We start from the raw sequence: 17,589 nt of genomic DNA on the forward strand, positions 1-17,589 counted from the left end.
AAAACTAGCCCAGGGTAATTAATCCTTGCAGGAAAATGTTTTCTTGTCTGTGCACAGAATGAAAACAAATGCAGGTGAAATCTTCAGGAACCCCAGAATCAAATTAGGACTGTAACGTGTGCAAGCAAAAAGGATGATCAAAGGACTGAGTGTGAACTAAAGCTTAAGACCTAAGAACTCCAAAGTTTTTATTGATGTGACAACATCTCCGTTTGAAGAAGAATAAAGTTAATGAAATTTACATGATGAAAAACTTCGAAGCTTCCACAGATTTTTCATTAACAAAAAACATTCATGAATCAGTGAACCACAGCAACAGTAAGGCCCTACCAGTTTTGCAGACTGATTTAAACTTTGAGCAGGAAGGAAGGAGGGCACTTTGATTCAAGTCAGATGGGCTAGGATGAACTGATCTGTCAAACTCAATGTTCTGCTCACTTTGTAAGCTTAGGCATTCGTATTTAGATGGACATTTAAATAGATTGTGGTAGCTTTACATTAAGCCAAACCTTCAAAAGTTGGGCAATAAATGAAGACAGGAAATAGAAAATCTAAGTAATGCTGGATTTGTTACAAAATTAAGGGCATACTGAACAAATCTGAGAAGCATTTCCGACTGTTTGAAAACCTGCAGATAAAACAGTATCCCAAATTCAAGGCATAATTCTGAGCCTTTTAATGTTACCTGGAAAAATTATCTCCATCAGTTGAGGTTAGGACTTAATGTTCTAGCCAATGGCTGAATGGGTCTGCGATTTCCAGGCTCTCAAGTTAGATCTGAGGCTAACAGGATCTTCATCAGTGGTGGAGGTAGCAACAGCTGAAGGAACAGGCTGTGGCTTTTCCAGTGGATTTTGAAGTTTTGTTTCTGAAATGCTAAATTCCATCATGGGCTCTTTCATCTCCACCACAGGTGCAAAAAACCAGTAATGCTAATTCCAGCAATCCAGATCATATTTCATATGCAGAAACTAACCCAAAGGCAAGTAATAAAAACGCATACATCATCCCATTCAATTATTCAGCAGTTTTGCAGACATACCGGAAAAAACTAGCTTTCAATATAAAAATTGTCTATGAAACAGTCTAACTTGAATTTTTCTCCATGGATCATAATTCCACGTGTGCTGCTGGATCTGTAGAAGAGAGAAAAATGAGCACTCTGTTTCCAGCTGCCTCAATTGGCAGATTGGTTTGAAAATTAGTGTATAAACCCCAAAGACTTGTTCTTTGCAAGGTTACCAGTGACTGAAGAACAAGTCATACCCAATGTGTATAGTCGCACTTTAATTAAGGGTTAAGATAAGACCGAGCTCATAAAATTGCAGGAACAGTGAGGGTCTTTAACAGAACTGGAACAAGTGTGCAATATAGCTCTCTGTTCTCTAAGTTTCAGAATCAGGTTAAGTTACACCAGCCTCACTCAGCAAGGCCTTTCTGTCCCATTAAAATATACAGATTATTTAACACATCCTCCATGCAAGCCCTTGCATGGTGCAAGCCTACAGTGAATGAGTATGCAACTTAACCCCAGTCCAAACAGGTAGGAAGAAAGTCACAGAAGTAGGGAAATAGTCAGAAAGATTACCATGTGTGTGCTGTCCGGGCATCTTAGCTGGTGTTCCCGTTTCTTTTTCTTTCCAGAAAAGACTATGGAGCAGTTTGATTTCTTGATCATAGTCCTGCCATTCTGGAACTATACGCATCGCTGCTTGCAACTTGGGCTCTTTGGTCATTGGGTTATTACACTGCAAACAAAACATATTAACTGTTCAGACACTTAATGCATAAAAAAAGTTTATTTACTGAATAGAGGTATGCTTCCCCCTGGTGGAATTAATCTGTTGTTGGTGAGCACCACATGCCTGTATTTTAGCTAGAGTACAGTGTAATGTCTCTTTCCAAATTCATAATAATGCCACTGCTCCAGGTAAGAGAAATATAGAAGCTGAAGGAAAAAACTGAAGTGCTGAAAACATGTAAGTAACAATGCAGGATAAGGTGCCTAGATCTGAGGTAGGGAAGAGCCTCTAAAATTGGTCACTGTATTTTATTGTGACATAAGAATGAGGGAGCCATACTGCACTTACCAGATCAATGGTTTTTGCTCTCTTCTTTGAGGAATCATCACACCATGTTTCACACCACAGCCACTCCTGTGGGAGTGATTTAATTGGCACCTGGTGGATCATGTTGTTAGGCAAATCCTGTTGTGAAGAATAAGAGTTAGTAGCAGTTTCACAGGGTGCAGGGTGGGAGGAACAACCCCCCCCCAACCAGAGAGTATAGAGAAGTTTAACTTTTGTAAAGAGTGTTTTTCCCAATGCAAATAAAAAGTGATGAATCAACTTTTCATTCCATTCCAAACAAAGCCCTTTGGAAAAAAACCTGCATACTACAACTCTTAATCTTATTTTGTTGAAAATTAATTATTTAGCAAACAGTATTAAAGCAGTAATATGAATCCAGTATCAAACCTGTACTGGACCAGTTTGGAAGACTATTCTTAATTGATTAAAACCATTGTGTTATTTTTTCCATCCGCCACAGTACAAGCCTTATTTCTATGTTAAGTCAGTGCACAGTAAAGCACTGAGAGCTGGATAGCTCAAGAAAAAAGTACCCAGTTGTGTTATGTATGTGTCTTGGAGTATATTGGAAAATTTGATAGTCTTAAGACATTTAAGGTGAAGGTGTTGTTTCCACCCACCAGTTATATTTGATGCTATCAATACGTGCCTCATTTGAAGGCAGGGCGTAACAGGACTGCCACTGGCATCTGGCTGTGATTGAAGTTTGGCCAGGAAAGGAGAGGTCCCAACCTGCCATCATACCCCAGTAAAAGAAAACAAACCAAACACAATAAAAACACACCTGATCAAGGTTGGACAGACTGTTAGGATCCTGACTAAGACCCTGATATTGTCCTCTGAGTCGATCTCCAGCTGCTATCTTTCTGAATTTCTTCAGGTCCACAACATACAGAGCACTACATGGAGATGATGCAATTAGTAATGACATTTGACTGATGGGTGACTTACTGCAGCCCCAGTAGACCCCAAGACATAATATGCTAAAACAATCTCTTGGTGGCAGTACATAAAATTATCTAATACAAGGCAGGAAAGCAGTTCTAACAAGGTCATGGCACGTACGAAAAAAGTTTTTCAACAAATCTATCTTAGCTTTGCTGTCATGCAGTCCCTTCTTCCAACATTTGTTATTAACAAATGAAGATGTCTGGTTAGTTAACACTTCAGCTCTTTTAACACTTCAGTTCTTCATCTGTAAAAGTTGTAGCATACTGAAAGTAACTTCAGTGTCCCTAGTGCTTCAAATGGACCATAGGAACCTTAAAGAGGCAACAGTAAGCAAAAAGTGGTTCACTGCAGCGTCGTATACCTCAGCTAGTTTTCTGCTAATTCTAAGTAGTAGCAAAAGCTTTCCCCTCTATTTTGAAAAAAATGAATTCTTCAATACCTGATGTGGTATTTTCTTCCAGCTAAATGACTTGCCCAGTATCCCGATTTCCAGAACCTGTAGCCATCCATTTCTCTTCGACTGTCACAGAACGGAGTATATCCATAAGGAGCACCATCTAGATTGAAATCTCTTAATTCCTTTAGATCTGTGCGCACAATCTGAAAGGAAAGGACATTTTATTTTTATTTGTAGAAGCCTGCCATGAGTTATTTTGAAATGCTGGTCAGGATTTAATTCAAACTGAGCAAACAGTTAAAGGAAGAATTACCTGTTATACTCTGCAGTCTTTTGCATTATGTATATGTAGCAGAAAAACAGCACAAAAGGTCTTGTCTCCCCTGCCCTTAGAGCTGGAACAACTAAAATAGAGCTTAAAATAATCTGACAGGGGTTGGTTTGACAGCTGAAGTGCCAAATTGTTGCTTAATAAGCAGCAAGAATTCTCACTATACATGAACTCTACTGTGATCCTTTGTGTCCTTTCCTCTTGAAAGTTTGCAAACCCTTGAGGGATGAAGGCTTTTTAAATATCTTTTTGACACAGGTGTCGCAGTAATACTACTCTAAAAATACCACTCTGGTGGGGAAAAAAATGCATTAATATCTCTTTTATAAACAGAGCAAAAACTGTCTAAAATGAGAACAGCATAGCTGGAAATTTATCTGAGGTGGTACTTCAGCATAAGTTGTAATGGTTTTAACTGACATGGGATCATGCTGTACATATGCCAAAACACCTAAGGCATTTTATACTTAAGTGTTGATAATCTGTACTTCTCAGTTTCATATATGTTTTGAAGGAGTATTTTTGGCAGTTCTCACTGCACATGTATCCTGTACTTTCAAACCATTCAGGCAGTAAGCACATACAAAGCCTTATAGACACCGTTTGCTTTGCAGCAGGACACGGCTTCATGCACAAGGGATTTGCCTTCTCGCTCCTCTGAAAGCCACTCAGATCTGGCCAAGTTAAAAGCAGGGAGGTGGAAGGGGAAGGGTGTTTGGTGACTTAGGAAAACACCGTATGTGGTAAGTGATCTACAGGCTGGGAGAACCGACAGAACTGGAAAAATGGAAGGGTGAGACAAGAACCTATTTGGCAAACTAGCTGGAATCACAGTGAGTGAATGAGGAACCAGACCAAAGTAAAAGACAGGCCAACAAAACCAATCTTTGTGGGAACAGGCAGAAAAAACAGCACTCACTGAAGCATGCTATAGCTACAGAATCAACCTTCAGTCATGCCTGCGAAGGGCTCAGACTTGCAACCTTTCCAATAATACAGAAATTGTATTCAAGAACATACTATTCTTAGAGAAAAGAAAAAAGGAAAAGATCAAGTAATTCCAACCTCTGTGTTACCTGATCAGCATCCACAAACAGGATCTTATCAACAGCTAATGGGAAGAGCACATCTAGAAAGAGGATCTTGTAACCCCAGATAATACGCTGTTTCTCTGTTTGCTGATGAAGCCAGCGTGGCCATTTATACTGGACAAGTTCATACTGGAAGTTGTACTTCTCTGCCATGTATGGGATGAACTCCTGCAGAGGGAGGGGGGAAAAACGTAGCTTATCTCAGTTCTTTGTACCTCTGCAGGTAAAAGAAAAGTGCATTACAAGAGAGAGACTTCAGTCCTATAATAAAGCACAGAACATTAGAAAATGAAATACCACAAAGAATAACTACAGTTTCGCTGTTAGTTCAAACAAAGACATAACCCCAAACTGAACAATCAGTACAAACTGTAAAGCCAACTATCATAAGACAAATAAATATTTTGGCATTTTTCCCCACACAATTATTTACGAGCCATTTTATAGTGATCCACAGATCAGTTTAAAAGAATGCATTACTCAAATTGTAAAATTTCGCATATGGGAGAATTATTATTTAGGGCTGTACAAAGCGGTGTAAATGGGAATAATAAAGTGAGAGAAAAGAATTGGGAGACATTTTTTACTAGAACAACTTGGCCCACTGTCAAATCAGTTGACATTTTCATCTGTGAGGCTTCCTCTGACACTGGGAGAGTACATGTTTAGCCAAGGGATGCTGGTACAACACAGCCATTAGGAAGGGAGGGGGGAAGCATATTGTTGCACCACCCCAAGAGGTGACTGACAACAGCAGAGTCACAGGCACAGCCCATGTTTGCAGCAACAGGGACACTGCCAATTACTTCCCCTTGAGTTCATGCTGAACAGGCAAGATTCTCTAAGAAATGCTACTTCCTAGTATTAAATGTTAAAAGTTGCAAATTCCTGAGCATTTTGACATCCGTTTACCTCTGGGTTCTGTTTTGAATCCTGCTGTTTGTTTTATGTTGTATCACATATAATTGATAAGTATTTCCAGGTATACTCATCTAAGGCCTGTGTCACTCTACCATGCACTGCTCATGTACTCTAATCAGTCTGAAACATGGTTTTAACGTTTCCTCTTATGAAGCTCTCTCCATACCTAGTCATAGGCACTGCTTCCCTGGTAGTTTTTCTGCTATGATCTTTCAACCCTTATCTATTAGATGTAGGTTTATAGCCCTGGATTTCATCTTAAATTCTACACCTTTATTATGCAAGTCACAAAAACAAAAGTTCACATTCTTTCAAGTATGATTTTCCTAGTATGTGCTGTTCTCTTAAGTATTTACCTTCAGCATGAGTCCACTATCAACCTGTCTGTTATTTCTCAAAGCTTTCTAGGCAGAACCACCAGCTTATACCAACTTGATGCTTTGTCAAAATAGAAGGTATACAGACCAGTAATCGTACATATGTTTACACAATAGTATGATGCACAAGTTGCAACCTTTTTTCCCCCCCCCCAAACTTTTCCCCATGATAGAATAAATTTCTAATTAGTAACAAACCTTGAATGTAGGCGATAAGTAGTTCTTCAGAAACCAAAACTTTAAAGGAGTCTTAGTATGTTTCAGCACAGACAACATCATTATGCTATCAAAAGAAAAAAATAAAGCATTTAGAGGAACAACTGCCACTCACTAGAGATCAGCTGCGTAACAGATTACAAATTGCTGTTTTACATTATTAGACTAACTGCAATTATGTGTCAGGTAACTGATCTTCACGCATGAAGAAAAAGCAGGTAGCTTCAGCCTACTGCAAATTGTTTAATTTTATCTACAAAATTACTAAACCCCCAAATATCTATGTACTTCAACTAGTCAGAGAATATACAACCTGTTGGCTTTCACAGTCCTTTGAGAACAGAAGTTCAGATTGTTTTCCAAAGCAACTATGACTACGTTTTTATTTGGTTATATTGTAGTGAGAAAATTCTAGGACAGCAACATGCCATCTATTAAACTAAGTCTATTTTGAACATATGAATGTTATACAGACAAAAGTTCCTATAATACAGTAGATGCAAAATCTAGAGGATTTCTGAGCTGTTGCCTTTTTTTTTTTTTTTTTTTTAAATGTTCTTGCAAATTCTAACCTTTTTCCTTGTGGAAAGCAGGGCACCTCTACCATTTGAGATCCCCAGATTATAAATTCTGAACTAACCGTAGGAATCGTTCATATAGGTGTCCTGAAGCCACAGAGAATATATTTAGTACATCGTCTTTATCTTGTTTCACATCTTCATTCTTTTGTCCTCCTGTGAATCCCCTGAAAGGACAAATGTGTTTATATAAAGGACAAGATAGTAAGGTCCAGCTATATAGCAAAGAGTGCAACAGATTATAAATTGCTACAGTGTTGGTTTAATAGAGTACAACTGTGGGCTTTGGTGTCATCCCCCCACACTGGTCAGGGTATCCTCCACGAGGCAGAGTGCTGCAGACACAGACATGGAAGACCCAATAGCTTATATATGAACATCTATTCAGTTGAAAGATTGCTGGCTGAGATGCGGCTCCTGGAATGTTTTCAGGCTCCCAAGTAGCACTAGGGGTAAGGGAAGGTAAGCAGGTGCAAAGCAGTAGCTCAGTTCTCTAGAAACAGAGGGGTCCTATGAAAGTTAAGGAGTTAGCAGGACCTAAATTCAAGCAGTCTTAATAGATGGCTGTGGAATATCACAGACCTAACTGTATCATGAAATAGTTTTCCAGTTTCAAGAGACTTGCAGGTTATTATTGAATTAGTTTTACCATTTGAGAGATTCCCAAAATCCAGATTCATTCTCACTGGTACCATCACTTAGTAGATCTTCATTCATCATATCTAGTTTTTTCTGAACCTGTAAAGCATAACACTGCTTTAGTGAGTGGAACCACATATTGGGCAGACAGCTATGGAGTGTTATTTTGACACTGGCTCTGTTTGTATCCATTTGAATTATGTCCAGTGAGCTGATAGGTAAGCTGTCTGGAGAAACAGGTCAGTAGTGAACAGACATTTTCAGAACAGATTCCAAAGCTGTTCTCAGACACCAAAGGCATATTAGTCTAGATGGTTAAAATGCTTTGCTAAGAGGTGTTTAGTGATCGTCCTTGATGATGGAGACTGGTAAAGAAAAACCCTCAAACAAACCAACCAACCCCCCCCTCCCCCCGCAAAACCCAACACAACACCTCAACACCACTTTCTGTTTCTAAGAGGTATTATTGGCCACTGAGACTCCAAAGCAAATACATAGACAAGGCAGTAAATCAGGAAAATGTCCCAGAATTAACTCTAGCACAAGTTAATCCTGTGAGGAAGTGTGAACCAGATGCGTTATAACCGTCACTTATCTATCGGTTGTCCTCCTTAAACTTTTCAGCTATGTCATTATCTGATAGGCAACCCTAAAAGACAGTAGATTACTAATTTACCCCTTTTTTTAATGTACTCTCACCTACTCTGTATCAGATTGATAGAAAATGTATTACCAGATGAGTCAAATTTGCCTGTAACAGATAGAATACTGACTCAATGGATACACTGAATGTTTATTACTAGACATATATAGGACATACAAAACTGACTGTTTTTTTTCTTAAGTCATAAGCACAACTGAGTCAGTAAAATGTGAGCATAATTGTTTCTCATGGGCATACAAAAGGAACAGCAGTTACATGTCATTCTCGCCTGGGTGAAAAAAACAAAACCAAGTCTACAGGTAATTCTCTCCATTATAGATACTCTGATGTGAACTTTGTGCAGACTGCCTCAAATGTATGCTTGCAGAAAGGGATCATCAGGCTTTAATCAAAGTTTCTTCCCCACTATTGGTCAAACAGTCTTTTTTAAGAGCAATTCTAATTTTTAAACTCACCTTCACTTTAATAATTTTGCTCTTGAAGTTATTCAGAACAACAATAACTTCGCTAGCTTCAGGTGGAGAGTCTGTGCCGTCATGGCTGAAAATACAGTAAAATACTGACCTTTACTACATAGCAGAAATATGTTCTTTATTTCTACACATTTTTCTACATGGTATTAAACCTTATCACTGTAAAACAGGTTTGAGACATGCAATGAAGTAACAAGTACAGGTATTTGAACACACACTTACTGGGTTTTTTAAATGAGTTAATTTATTTCATCTCACATAACTTATGTTCAGTACAAAATGTAATTTTGTGTTCACTACACTTTGGCAAGGGAACTGTTAGATTCACATATTACAATGCCTAACTACTTCAAAAGTTTCACAAGAAAAAAATTAAAGTATTTCTTATACTGTCCTACCTGTAGATTCTGTAGATATCCTCAGATCTGCCCTTTCTGAGTCTGAGAGTCCATGCACCAGGATTGGCTTTTAACTGGAAGTAACCCTGTAAAGCAAGAAGAATATTTGTCAGTTTCCAGAAGGTGCAAATGTAGAAAACCAAGTTCTTAAGTAATGTATTTTGACCCACTGTTTTATATCTGAAAATAGTTATTTGTAAGCCAGCTGATTAACATAACCATAAGGCCTTAAAAAACCCAGAGAACAGGAAAAAAAAACCCAGAAGTTCCATTCAAAATCATTGGTTGTTTTTTTTTCCCATAAGAGACAGGAGTATGAAAACGTCTAGCATTATTTGTTAGATGACAGAAAGTTTTCAGGGTGTCCTGATGGGAACAGTGCAATCCCAAAGTTTTTTCTGCGAAAGTTTGTCTTTTGCGAAAGTGAGTGAGTGAATTTCAAAACACTAGTTGGTAATTACACAGCAGTCCATGAAAGGTCTGCCTACAAAACAAAATTCAAATAAATTTTTAAGCTCTACAGACTGGCACTTCAGCTACAGCAGGAAATAGTAACATAGTTTATATGGTACAAGATATCTCTTCTACAGAACTTAAAAAAATTACAATGTGAAATTCAAATACTGTGTACAAGTCTTGTTGAAGTTTCAGGTTCCAGATCTCAATATTTTCTTCTGTGATTTAGATTATTACACCTATAGAAGATATAAACATTTGTAGTGATGCTTCAGTGTCCCATCCAGTTTTGTACGGTGACCCCAAATGCATGCAATTCCATATGTGAAGCAGTCTGCTTTGGGGGGGTGGAGGGGGGGAGAGGGCACAGGGGGAAGGCAGCAGAGGACATGTTCCTGGTCTCTTCGTACCCCTTCACAGTATAGACACTAAGCTGAGGAAGAGGATTCCCAGATACAGCACTGTATACTGTGGTACATACACTTTGGTTTAACTAATTAGAAAAAAGACACCTCCCAAGCCATTAAGCTTTACTGCCCAACATACACACACACACAATGTGATCACACATAAAATAAGGGTCATCTTTTCTACAATAAGAAATATTACATCATTATAGTGTATACTTTAGCTAAGAAAAGGTGCAGAGAAATAGAAAATTAGTGTAAGAATTTTAAAATAAATATTTAGCATCGGTGAACATTTTTTCCTTGCTTTTTCTTTAATACATTTAAAGAATCCAAAAACCACAATAGGCAATTTATTCCAGTTTTTCACTAACATTACATATCAAGAAAATATTCCAGTGGCTAACTTCCCTTGCCATAATTTCAGTCCATTACCTCTCTCATTGCCCAGTGTGAAGACTGAAAACAGATTGATCCCTCATGCAGCTACCTTATAAAGGCAGCTGCAGGGAACAATCATATGTTTGGATTTCCATCACTTTTTCTCAACTAAATTAAGCAACTCCCATTCTTTCACACTTCCTTTGTTTTCTAGAATGCCAATTACTCCTGCTGACTCTCTCCATTTGTTCCATAGATCTCCTGAAGAAATGGGTCCCAAAACAAGACAACTGTCCACCTAGGCTTACAGTACTAGAGTGGATGGTCTAAGGAGTACTCTGTCCAGAAAAAAAAACAGAACTGTCTGACCTTCCCTGGAAAGAGGTTGCTTAAGAATATCGACATCGTTTTAAGATATTCCAGAAGACCCTCCTCAGCAAGCTGAAGGGAAAGGAGTAGATCTTGAAAAAGGTAAGAAATAAGTACACTGCAAGGTTTTAGACATCAATGTTAGGAATGATGTGGTCCTGATATATTTGCAAGCAACTGTGGGGTGTAACACCACATATCCATAACCCACATACTAGAAAATACTCAATGGTTTATGCAAGTAGTTGTGCTGACTGTAGGACCTTTAATTTGTTGCCAGTTTCAACTGAATGCTTACCAAGTTGGCCATAACAATGGTATCAACAATGACAGGACTGGTTGAAGTTCCCAGTGTAAACTGGAGTCCCCGAGGTGGCTGTCCAGTAGTGATATCATAGCAGTGTCCCTCCAGAAGCAGATATTCCAATTCATATTCTGCAGCTACAACATTATCCACCTGTAAGAAGAAGATACTGCTGAATTCAGCACTAGCTCTGAAATGCAAATTTTTAGTGATTCAGTTACTCTCTAAAATAGCTGTAGTAATTAAATGACACACACTTTATTTTACCAGAGTAACTTTATTAAACGAATACCTTGAAAGCCTCAAAGAGCTCAGCTCCTTCGAGTGATGAAATTCACACACATATTGTTAAGAGTGTCCCTGACCAAAAAGACTGGAATCTCAACTGGTAAGATGCTAGGATAAGAAAAAGGAAGGACTGTTGCTCTATTTCACAATTATTTTTATTTTTTAACATTTATTGGAGAATGTGGTCAAGTAAGTGATCTGTCTGGCATCTCATAAAAGGTATATGATGGGCTCCAGAACTTTGATTCCAAACCTGTTTAAAGCTGGTCTCATCTAATATTTATCATCCAAAGTAAACATTTTGTTTTGCTCTGCATTACTCTTACAGTGTGCTAGGGTACTGTCAGAAAGACCAATTCCTTTTTTCTACACCAAACAAAGTGCTAAGAAAAGAAAAAAAAAAACAAAAAACCCACAAACCCAAAAAACCTTGGGTCCCTACCAGGCTAAATTCAGATGTAGCCTGAGGACAGTACCTAAGCAAAATATTAGTCTAATCTCACAAAGCATCTTCTCTCATTGTGCATCCAAAATGACAGCTTAACTGCTATAGCACCAACAGACTGCATATTAGGAATTGGAAATTGTGCACCTGCAAAAAGTAAAGCTGCTATTTATTTGGACGCTCAGGATGGTACTTCGAATGCCTGAAGCATTTAATCCCCCCCTCTCTCAGCCTTTCAGTTAATCTAGGGGGGGCGCATGGGAATCGGAGGCTTGAAATGCGTAGTAGTATCAGCCATTTGGTGGTTCATTTATGGCTTTGCACTTAGGTTAAGAGATGAAAAGCAAAAAAACCCCAAACAAAAACAAACAACAAAACCCCCCCCACAACAACAGCAAACACCCCATTTCCTAGATTTCTGAATAACTAGTACAGGATTAGCAATATCAGACTCTACCACTATACTGCATCATATTCCCAAACAATATCAGAGATGCAAAAGTGAGAGGAGGCTAATAATACAACATTCAGCGAGAAAGTAACCCACATTTGTAATGACCACAAGGTTGTACAGACAGTTGCTTTTCAAGAGGCCTACTTGTAAAGGGTTTGACAATGTTGTTACGCATGCAGCGGACAGGTTTCTGTCCTGCAGGAGTCACCCACACAGCTGGGGCTGCTGTGGCCTGTCTTGGCAGACAAGACCCAGGGCTGGCTGGTTTTGGAGCCTGAACGTCACTCTTACCTCTAGAGGTGGTTCCTCCAGGTCAGGGTTGAGGCAGATTGGTGGGGAAGCTTGTCCCGCCACTGCCCAGCCCATACCCATTCTCCAGATAAATAGAGGACTTCAGCCTCCAGAGCTGTCAGTCTGGCATCTTTTGCATATGCTGGATTATACATATAAAATTACTAGTTTTAATATATATCTGCAGTTCTTCAAGGCCAACTACATAATGGCTTATTTCAAGGGAAAAGACTATTTGACCACCTCATTTAACTTCTATTATTTAACATTGCACTCCAAAGTCCAGTATTTTCTACTTTGCATCCCACATGGATTTTCTAACTTTTAATATATGTGGTTTCAGTGCCCATCGTAACGTGTTAGTGTAATGCTTTTTGTAACCACTTACTAGCCCACTATTTCTAGATCTTCTGAAAACTATTAAAGTTAACTGGTAGCAGCAAGAGGTTAATAATTAGCCACAGGAGTGTTTGCTGGTAACAAAAGCTGTGAAAATGAACAGGTAGCTAAAACTGGCTTGGTGGCTTCTCAGAGCAAGGGAAAGTAAGTAGAATTTACTTACTGGAACAGGACTCAGATCTTACTTCAAAATTTCTAAACAGAGTTTAAAAAATAACAATCTTATTTTTAGTTGTGACATTAGCTGTAGGGAGCTCTAATCTGGAAGAAATAAATTGAAAAAGTTATTTAATGACCAGAAAAGAGTTTCTTTGTTTTTAGCTCAGGACACTCTGAAATCTTATATGTACACACTCAAAGCAGGAGTGTAGGATCTGCTTCAAGCCCACCGTATTTTTCAACCTGTGGTTCAGGCATCCATGAGTAATTGAGAACAGCAATCTTACTGTCAGTGAGCTTAAGTTTACCTGCACCCATCCTAGAAAATGTTTAGGGGTCTGCAAACATAAAAAGGTGTTAATATTCACAGTTCTATGTTTATTGGCATTTTAAAATTCTAGAGTTCTTTCCCATTACAAAAATAAGCCCTGGAAAAACAACACCATTTAAATGCAGTAATAGGAACACGTTGATTTCTCTTACCTCCTCTAAGTAAATATTATCAAGGTCATATGGGGTTCTGACAGATTCCACCATCCAGCTCTCAGGAGTATTTAGGTTCAAAGTGAACAGTGGAGACTGGGGCATATCCAAAAACTTGGCAATTGGTCCTGGAGCAAAGTTGTTATCTGCTGTGAAAGAAATCTCTGGCTCCAAAACATAGCGATAAAAGCTGGAATTTCAAAAAGAAAATGTTAGAACACGTTTCTGCCAAACTTTGCAAATATTTCACTCTTCTTGAACTTGCTGACAGCATTGGCTTTCCCAGACCTCCAGTGTCTCCAAGAAGCCCGATACAAAATTTTTATTACCTCTTGCATACAGGAGGCTTTGTCCAAAGCAACACAGGTTGTGCTGACCTTAGAACAGGTCAGAATTTTCATCTTGAAGGACCAGCCAGAATGTGCAAGACTCAACCATTAAGATTAGTAAGTTATTTAACTTATATAAATGAAAATGCACCCAACTTGTAAACCAGCAGAATTACCTCATGCTATCCACAAATTCCCAGATTCTCTGTGGGAAATCGTGCTATAATATAAACGAGCTCAAATCAGTTATTGAGACTTCCTATAGGACATTTGACCATGTTCCTGTGCTTGCACATTCCAACAGGTTTTTCTTTCTCTCTCTCTCTTTTTAACCTGGCATGGTATTGCTTACCTTTTCAGTGGCATGTCAGAAAGTTTGGACTGGCAGTTCATAAACACTCTTAGGTTCATATTTATCAGTTGGTTCAAAACCTAAAGTAATGAGAAAAAGACATCCCTTAAAATGCTAACTAGGAAAGCTGACCACTGTTTTTATAGACAAGACCTCAAGAAGGCTTACCTGCTCATTCACAGTCCTCCTTTCTCATTATTTGCTTTACCACACCCACCTTTTAATTGGTGGTTCTAAGAACAGTTACCTGCTCCCTCACATTGCAGGCATTCTTGTTGGGATGCAGGGACTTTCTCCCTCAAGAACAGAGTAATTGCAAACTAAACCATTAACATGGTGAAACTAAAAGCTATCTAGACAATACCTAAGCATGATCTTGTCAGTATGTAGTATAGTGCATTTAGTTTTTCCACTAATAAATGTATTGTGCAACTCAGATGCACTATTAGAAGGCCATTGGTCACCACCCGGTCAAGGAGGAAGACAAACATTCCAAAATTACAGAACTGAGTCAACTTTTTGAAATTGCCATAAAATGCCTTACAACATTGTATACATACCAAAAGTAACGGAGCAAGTCTTTGAGCATCCCTGGTCACAGGATCAACAATAGCCACAACATCAAAGTATGTCTCCCCCTCTTTTGGTCTCAGTTTAACTGCACTAAACAGAAGAAAAAACAATTTTAAAGTATCAAACATATGGATAAACATAGGAAAAACACTATCCCATTCTGAAGTCAAATTACTTCCTAAATGCTATGCGCCTTCTGAAACTAGATTGAGAAAAAAAATTACATATATACATATACGTGTGTAGAGATAGGTAGACAAAATTAATTTCTGGAATCTCACTGTGCCCTGAAAACTGTTGGGGACTTCCCTATTGCTACTTGGATTATTTTTTAATTTTTTTTTTTTTTAAAGTTAAATGCAACTTAAAACCATAGGAACATTAAAAGACAAGGAAAAGCATATTGCTCAGCCAATGCCAGCAATCGTATACCTGTATCGTTCTTCAAAAAAATGATATTCAATCCTTGCCTCTCCTTTTGGTTGAGCAGAAAGAAGAGCATCCACTTTCATTACCAAGTCACTTGCACTGAAAAATAAAAAGGAAAAAAAAAAAAAAAAAAAAGGTTTACAGATTCTCAGAAAATGTGTGTACTTATCACATTTCTGCCAGTTAGCAGCAAAAGAGAAGACAGACTGAATTCTGATACACAAACTAACACTTCTACTACTTCTCTACACAAGCTCTGAAGAATTAAACATATTTAAGGGTTAATCTGCTGTTAATTTAAACAGGTTGCAGCCTTATTACTGAGGGTACCAAAGGGTTTAACTCTGTAAAAAAATACAGAACAGCTGGTATTTTAGGGGTCAACCATGCTACAGGCACTGCATTCCTGAACTGCACCAACCTCTGTTAGACCTGTAAGCAATTCAGATCAAACCCTTGTTTCACAGCAGTCTTCCCATTTTACACTGCAGCTCTAAGAACTAGGAAGCAATCCTGTATGTGGAGCAATTTTTGAGAGAGGGGTCCTATCATTGAAAGATGATTACTTTTGACAACTTCTTCCATTTTATTATTCCCATAAATTTCCAGTCTAGTATTTTAGGAATATATTTAACCTTGAAAAAGTAAAACCTCTTGAAAGATCCGTGAAAATTGATTTGTACATCATAGCTTTGCCAAGAAGCAATACTGTAACTTCAAGGTCTGTCAGCTTTTCCTGAATTAAGTAAGTCTCACAGATTTATAGTGACAGCTGTTTAAATTGTTCATACCAAAAACACAAGCCTGGTGAAGTCTGCCAAGTTCTACAGTGTTTTCCGATGCAGCGGATAATTTCAAAAAACTTTGGCAGCATTGAAACAAAAAAACCCACTGCTTTGTCCAAAACTAGCCTCTGTTCAAACTATGCCCTCTTCCTCCACCCTATCACCCTTATTTCTTTTTCGATTCCAAACACAGCAATGGATGCAAAAGTGTTTGGAATGCTGTTAAAACCTGTCCTCCTAGGATTCAGAATTACTCAAGATTTCTGCACAAAAGACCTCATGCTTAACTTACTTGACCAGCCTGTAACAGTCAAGCAGCATCATGGAAAAATGTAATGCTAAATATGAGAGAGACTATCTTCTTAGCTGTGAGCTCCAACACACAAACACATGCCTATGGACTTCAGTTCTTTTGAACCTGAAGATTACTTTCTTTTGATTAGTTCACCTCTGTGCTTTTTGCAATAATTATCTAGAACTATGATTTTCATTTTCTCATCTCTACATTTTTTCCTATTGTTTCTCTTTAAAAAGTTAAAAGCAGTTTACATGATTCCGTAGTACTGACAGTGAAATATATTACTAAAATAATTTTTATATTGATAGGCCAAGCAGCACTTAGCTGAACTGCAAACAGATTCAGAAAGCATACTCCAGTGTCTTATTTTCTTCCCTTCTTTCTGCTTTTAAATCAATACTGTAGTAATCCTACATGTGAGTTATGAAACCCTGATATATTGGAGGTAAATGGTTTAAAACAGCCTGTCAGTTAAGATTCAGCTGGGGGAAAAACCCACAAGAAATCTGAAGGCCTTAATATTAATGAAAAGTTAGGCTTCTCTTCCATTTAGAGGAGCAGAAAGGTAATCCGGTGCAGGAAGCATTTTCAAGAATAAATGTAATGATGTGCAGCAATTTATACCACTTCGTAACACATCCCAAGCAGCAAACAACTCTTCTCTGCATACAGACATCTTCTCTGTTGGTAAAGCTGTCACCAACCAGTCAACTAAACCTTGAATGAAACTTCATCTAGCTCAACACAGCAATGAATTTAGCCACCCCCTGTAGAATGCATCACCACCCTCATTCTTTATTTTTTCACTCCACCTGTACTGCTCCCTGACCCCCCCAATCCAAGAAACCACTTCCAATAACACAGCAGGCTGTTGCTGCCCATGCTGCTGTGATCCAGGGACTGTGATCTCAGTGAGTACCAATATATTTAGTTTCATGTTCACTTGAACAGTTCTATAGTAAATTCCTACAGACTTGGACACTTTCCCAGTTTCTTGCTGCTTGTCAGTGAGGCTCCAGCCAACACAACTCCTCCAACTTCCGTTACGAGGTAATGGACCAGCCATGGCAGGTTGCTACTAGATATAGATCACAAATCAAGAACAATGAACCCTGAGCACAGTACCATAGTAGGAGTTGCCAGTACCCTCAGAACTGCCTCCTGAATCTGGGAGATAGAGTTAAAGCTCCATATCTCCAGGAGATCGTGAACTACAAAAAAGTCACTAAAGCACTTCAAACCCAATAAAGATATTTTACAT

At 38.4% G+C, this 17,589-nt stretch overlaps 1 protein-coding gene across 1 annotated transcript in view; it reads right to left on the reverse strand.

Moving 5' to 3' along the window:
• Nucleotides 1-167: 167 nt before the first annotated feature.
• UGGT1 (UDP-glucose glycoprotein glucosyltransferase 1) overlaps nucleotides 168-17,589 on the reverse strand; it is a 44,096-nt gene continuing 26,674 nt past the window's right edge. The window contains exons 26-41 of the mRNA XM_009318912.1: nucleotides 15,249-15,344; nucleotides 14,804-14,906; nucleotides 14,244-14,323; nucleotides 13,563-13,752; nucleotides 11,038-11,196; nucleotides 9,127-9,212; nucleotides 8,711-8,795; nucleotides 7,602-7,690; nucleotides 7,015-7,119; nucleotides 6,357-6,441; nucleotides 4,846-5,028; nucleotides 3,481-3,641; nucleotides 2,875-2,989; nucleotides 2,091-2,207; nucleotides 1,589-1,748; nucleotides 168-1,136 (exon numbers count right to left, since the gene is read on the reverse strand). Of these exons, the coding sequence (XP_009317187.1) occupies nucleotides 1,111-1,136; nucleotides 1,589-1,748; nucleotides 2,091-2,207; nucleotides 2,875-2,989; nucleotides 3,481-3,641; nucleotides 4,846-5,028; nucleotides 6,357-6,441; nucleotides 7,015-7,119; nucleotides 7,602-7,690; nucleotides 8,711-8,795; nucleotides 9,127-9,212; nucleotides 11,038-11,196; nucleotides 13,563-13,752; nucleotides 14,244-14,323; nucleotides 14,804-14,906; nucleotides 15,249-15,344 (1,840 nt within the window). The 3' untranslated portion in view covers nucleotides 168-1,110. The remainder of the gene's footprint in view (nucleotides 1,137-1,588; nucleotides 1,749-2,090; nucleotides 2,208-2,874; nucleotides 2,990-3,480; nucleotides 3,642-4,845; nucleotides 5,029-6,356; nucleotides 6,442-7,014; nucleotides 7,120-7,601; nucleotides 7,691-8,710; nucleotides 8,796-9,126; nucleotides 9,213-11,037; nucleotides 11,197-13,562; nucleotides 13,753-14,243; nucleotides 14,324-14,803; nucleotides 14,907-15,248; nucleotides 15,345-17,589) is intronic.

The sequence above is a fragment of the Pygoscelis adeliae genome, unplaced genomic scaffold (assembly GCF_000699105.1).
Source record: "Pygoscelis adeliae isolate BGI_AS28 unplaced genomic scaffold, ASM69910v1 Scaffold30, whole genome shotgun sequence".
In the NCBI taxonomy this organism is placed as follows: Eukaryota; Metazoa; Chordata; class Aves; order Sphenisciformes; family Spheniscidae; genus Pygoscelis; species Pygoscelis adeliae.